General features: G+C 46.9%; 1 protein-coding gene across 2 annotated transcripts in view; it reads left to right on the top strand.

The window, feature by feature from the left end:
* The first annotated feature begins 585 nt into the window (after window positions 1-585).
* Window positions 586-4990, top strand: part of ASH2L (ash2 (absent, small, or homeotic)-like (Drosophila)) — a 7580-nt gene continuing 3175 nt past the window's right edge. The window contains exons 1-7 of one of the 2 annotated variants that reach the window (XM_010020845.1): window positions 586-725; window positions 1461-1549; window positions 1837-1931; window positions 2049-2144; window positions 2348-2443; window positions 2628-2703; window positions 4684-4777. In XM_010020845.1, the coding sequence (XP_010019147.1) occupies window positions 1477-1549; window positions 1837-1931; window positions 2049-2144; window positions 2348-2443; window positions 2628-2703; window positions 4684-4777 (530 nt within the window). In that variant the 5' untranslated portion in view covers window positions 586-725; window positions 1461-1476. The remainder of the gene's footprint in view (window positions 726-1460; window positions 1550-1836; window positions 1932-2048; window positions 2145-2347; window positions 2444-2627; window positions 2704-4683; window positions 4778-4990) is intronic. The other variant, XM_010020846.1, reaches the window with a different exon arrangement.

Below are 4990 nucleotides of genomic sequence, written 5' to 3'. Positions count from 1 at the left end.
TGGGGGTGCTGCTGGGGGCTGGTGCCTGCGTCCCGTGGAGCCCGTGTGGATGCGGGGCTTGGGAACAGGCCTTTCCGCTGGGGCTCATCTGTCTCCTCTCCCTTCTCCCACTCCGGGCTTTGTTTTCCACCCGCCCTTATCGGGATCCTTGTTTGGGAGCGATGTGGTGCCTGCAGGGGGGAGGCATGAAGCCATAAGACAGCCACAGGAAGGGCAAGAAGACAGCAGAAGAGAAAGCATTGCTCAAATAGAGAATGTGGTGGGTTGGGGCTTATCAGCATCCCCAACTTCCCAACATCACTGAGTCAGGGGGAAGGTGAAGATGTAGGAACTTAATGAAAACCAAAACATGTTCCGGAAGGATTTTCCATCGTGCCAGCTCCTCTTCCAGTTTTATGTTGGAAATGAAACCCTCACCCACCTGACTGGTTCGAATTGACCCTCCAAACTAGCACACAGCGGCGGGGTATAGGGGAAAACAGGTTAATCCCTCTCACTTCTCACACTTGCTGCCCAAAACGCCGTCCCTGTGCAATGCAGTCTTTAAGCCAGGCCACGTTTGCTGCTCTCTGCTTGCAGGAGGCTGCTGGCGACAGCTCTGAAGTGCTGGATGCTCAGGCAGGCTCCGTGGATGAAGAGAACGGGCGGCAGCTGGGGGAGATCGAGCTGCAGTGTGGCATCTGCACCAAGTGGTTCACTGCGGACACGTTTGGCATCGACACCACGTACGTAAGCTGGGCTCTGCTGGGCTCGAGGGGGAGGGTTTAGAGCGAGTGCCCAAGGTCCCTGCTCCGCTTCCAAGGACGCAGGGGAACGGCTGTGGTTTGTTGTAAATACCAGCAGCTTTAGGAGAGCACAGCGCTGCGGGAAGGGTTTGTACCCTTCAGCTTTGTAAACCCCTCCAGACCTCAGGGCTCGGTGCTTTAGGGGCCTCTGAATCTTGTTTTGAATCAGGGGGGCTTTGACAGCCGTTTCCAATGGGTGTGAGCAAAAAACCCCCCAGTCTTTCTGGAAGTGAGCAGTAAATTCAACTTTCTTTCCTTAAGCCGTGTGGGATGACCTGAGACATAGTAAAACCTTCACTGTTTGGGGCATATTTTGCCCCTCAAAAGTTCTCTGGACCCCCAACTGCACTTAATGGGCTGAGGTGATGCTCTTTGTGCAGAGCTGCCTTTGTTGCCTCTTATTTTGCTGAGTATTTGACTTTCAGGGCTTCTCTAAACCCAGAAGGTGACGCTTAGCTTGAGTGATCCTCAAGAGCTTTGTGGCTTTTCTTGATGCCCTTGAGAAAGCTTCTCCTTAAAGCTGCGAGATGGTTGTAGAACTGAAGAGAAGAGTTAATTTGTTAATGTGGAATAATTCATTTTGTAAGCCCGTGTAGTAAAGAATAAGGAGTACCTTAAGCTGATGTAGTAAGTAGAGTGCACACCAGTGCTTACCTATAGCCTGCTCTTTTCCAGCTCCTGCCTGCCTTTCATGACCAACTACAGCTTCCATTGCAACGTTTGCCATCACAGTGGCAATACCTATTTCTTAAGAAAACAAGCAAGTAAGTGTGAATTTAGTGTAAGATAACCCTGGAGGCTCTGTTTGAGCTGAACTCGGGGGAGGGCTCTGCTGAAACTGTCCAAAAATGACAAAAAACCCCGTAAGGATGTGTGGCTGTGTCTAAAAATGCTTTACTACCAGCTACTGATGGTGAAAGTCTGGTTATTGGGGGCTGCTGTGTTAGGATAGAGGGTTTTGCTGTCAGTCAGTGGTCACTGGGTACACAGGTGGGTGTTTGCTCTTCCCTTTGAAGCCCAGTCCTAGCTCTGGTGTGCTTTTGTTTTGAAGATCTCAAGGAGATGTGCCTTAGTGCTCTGGCCAACTTGACGTGGCAGTCAAGGACACAGGATGAGCACCCAAAAACCATGTTCTCAAAAGATAAGGTGAGGCTGTTCCAAAAAGCAGCATACATTGACATGAGCTGTGATATGAGTGAACTTCAAACAGTGTGAGACTTTCACACCCACTCTTAAGAGTCCATTTGGTTGGATGTTTTCCAGGATATTATCCCATTCATTGATAAATACTGGGAGTGTATGACAACACGCCAGAGACCTGGGAAAATGACTTGGCCTAATAATATTGTCAAAACCATGGTAAGTGTTTGGAGGTGAGTCTGTGGAGGGGTTTGGGTGGCTGATGTTTGTGTTGGCTGAGGTCTGCGCTTGGAGCTAAAGGGTGAAGATCCTGATGCTTTATCAGTAGTTGATACACAAACTAATAAATATTATGATTTAAACTTGTTAATGAACTTGGTGTGATCTTACTCTGTGTAACTTAAACTCCTCCTCTCTTGTAGTGCAAAGAAAGAGATGTATTCTTGGTGAAAGAGCATCCAGACCCAGGGAGTAAAGACCCAGAAGAAGATTACCCCAAATTTGGCCTTTTAGACCAAGTATGTGGTTGGTGATGGAAGGAAAGTGTGCAGGGGGGAGGTGGGACTCTTTTTGCTGGCCATCTAATGAGGAAAACCTACCCAGGTCACACTGTGAGCCTGTGTTGGGGTACTCCAGGACCTGCACGTGGGTTTTGAGTGCTTTGACTGAGTCCACACGTTGGATTTCTTTTTTCTCTTTCAGGATCTTGCCAATATTGGTCCTGCATATGATAACCAGAAACAGAACAATGCTGTGTCCACAAGTGGAAGCTTAAATGGCAAGTTCTTTAAGCAGGCTTTTGAATCCCTGGGCCTAAGCTGTGTTTGCCCAGTCCTGTAGTTGGGTGGCACTTGAGATGCTGCAGTTAAAGCTGTCCTGTGAACTGAGGTTGTGCTTATTGCATTCAAAGCATTCAGCCAGTCTCACTGTGCCTTTCCACAGAGGTAGATTAATGTTACCTCCTTGTGAAGGCTCAACTTCTTCCTTCCTGGTGGCCACCTAACTCGAGAGACTTGGAGAAAGCCAAACCTGTCAGTTGTCTTCCAGAATGATTTTAATTTACCTGCTTGTGTTACTCAGATTCCCTCACTCTGAGATTTGAAAGTAGTTGGGGGAAGTACCTGTTATTCCTTCTAACCACTGCTTGCATCTTCCCTGGGGTAATCTTACTGTAGTGGTGGTAATTGCTGCTGAGATTTCCTCGTGCACAAGGCTGTTCCATATTAAACCTGTGTTCATCTGTGTTCAGATGTTACCTCACAGGAGGTATTCTGGGCTTTTTAAAACAGGGTTATAGATGGCTAAGGCTGCCTTGTCTCTGGTTGGTTTTGGTCTAATACCTGGAAGATTGATAAACGTGTGGTGCCACTTCTGTTCTTGCAGGTGGAGCCTCTTTGGGAGGTGAATATTTACCTTTCAGCTTCTAAAACTTAAGTATTATTGTTTGCAAAGCTTTTTTGCTCCATTCTTTTAGAAGCTAAAGTCAATTATAAACCCAAAGCGTGCCCTGATGTGATTGCAGTAATCCTTTAGTACAACCCAACTGTTTCCCTTCGTAGTCTTTAGCAGTTAGAAGCTTTGAATTATCATATTCTGCCCCGCTTGACTGGTTTAAAGCTTTATTTTCACTTATCTTTTTTTTCTTTTCCTTTGCATGATTTGACCTGATATTGTAGTTTTAAATCCTAATGCCAGAATAAGTGATCTGCATCCAGGAGCTGGGATGATACCCTGATTGTTTAGGCAAAGAAAGGATGACAAACTGGAGAGCCTCAATATTCCTCTGCATTCAGACCAGCCAGTGCAGCTGAGATCATGTCACGTTTGTGCAGAATATGGTATTCCCTCAATGATCTGAATCCCTTCCACCACAAGGGGAATGCTGATAACTTAAGAGCTGAGTGTATTTTTAGTTCCAACACAGTATGTGATCTGTAAAGGTGTTTTTCTGCAGTACACACGGAGATCTTAAGGTCCTTTCCAACCCCAGCCATTCTATGATTCTGTTTCATTGCAAATCAGTAGTGATCTCTTTTGAAGCAGTGTGATGGTAAAATGCATTTACAATTTAACTCATTCATACATTAAACTGACAGTAGTTTGATGGAATTTGAACATATCTCAGTGTGAATTACAGCACTCAATCTTCCCTCATAAATACAACTGGGGCAGAAGAGAAGCCACGTGCCACTCACAGCACTGACTTGGGACATACTGAAGAGAAACACCTCCTGCTTTTCATTTTCCCTCAACTTGAGTGTATTTTGTTTCATAGATGGGAATTTTAATGTTAAGTGCTTCTTGCTTATGGGTGTCAGAGTGATTCTCCAGCACGGTGTGTCAGGGGGGTGATGTTTCAAATCAGATGATGTGTGCTGTAGGTTGGGTTTCTGCTGCTTTCACAGCAATGAGTTCAGACTGTGACTGGAATCTCCATATGAAAGCAAATCGTAACGCTTGGGAAGTGGATCCCAGACGGAAAAGGTTCTTAATTCTCACCCTAAAAGCTTGAGCTCTTGATAAATCTTACTCAGCTTCCACTCTACATTTGGCCATTTCAGAAGTTGACTGGAAGCTCTGTAAAAGTGCTGTATTTTGCTCACTTTTGGTAAAGTCTGTGTCTTTTGACACAGGCTCTTGAGCTCATGAACTGCCTGTAATTGGGCTGCTTCTGCCCCTTTGTCTTAGTGGAGATTCCGTGCTCACGGGCTCCGTCCCATCACATCTCCCCTGACGTGTTGTGCTTTGTTGTGCCAAGGGGGAATCGCCGCCGGAGGCAGCGGGAAGGGACGGGGAGCGAAGCGCAAGCAGCAGGATGGAGGGACCACGGGAACAGCCAAGAAAACCAGGAGGTAAGAGGGAAGGTGATGCTGTGGCACAACACTGAGTGTCCCCTCAGTGCTGGTCAGAGACACAGCTTTGCTTTTGATGCCTTAAGCTGCTGCTTTGGGTCCAGAGAAGGGCAACAAAGCTGGTGAAGGGGAATAAGCTTTATGAGGAAGGGCTGAGGGACCTGGGGGGGGGTTTAGTGTGGAGGCTCAAGGGGGGGCCTTCTTGCTGTCTAC

This window comes from Nestor notabilis, unplaced genomic scaffold (genome assembly GCF_000696875.1).
Source record: "Nestor notabilis isolate BGI_N333 unplaced genomic scaffold, ASM69687v1 scaffold4098, whole genome shotgun sequence".
Taxonomy (NCBI): Eukaryota; Metazoa; Chordata; class Aves; order Psittaciformes; family Psittacidae; genus Nestor; species Nestor notabilis.
This window is presented reverse-complemented; position numbering and strand designations above follow the sequence as displayed.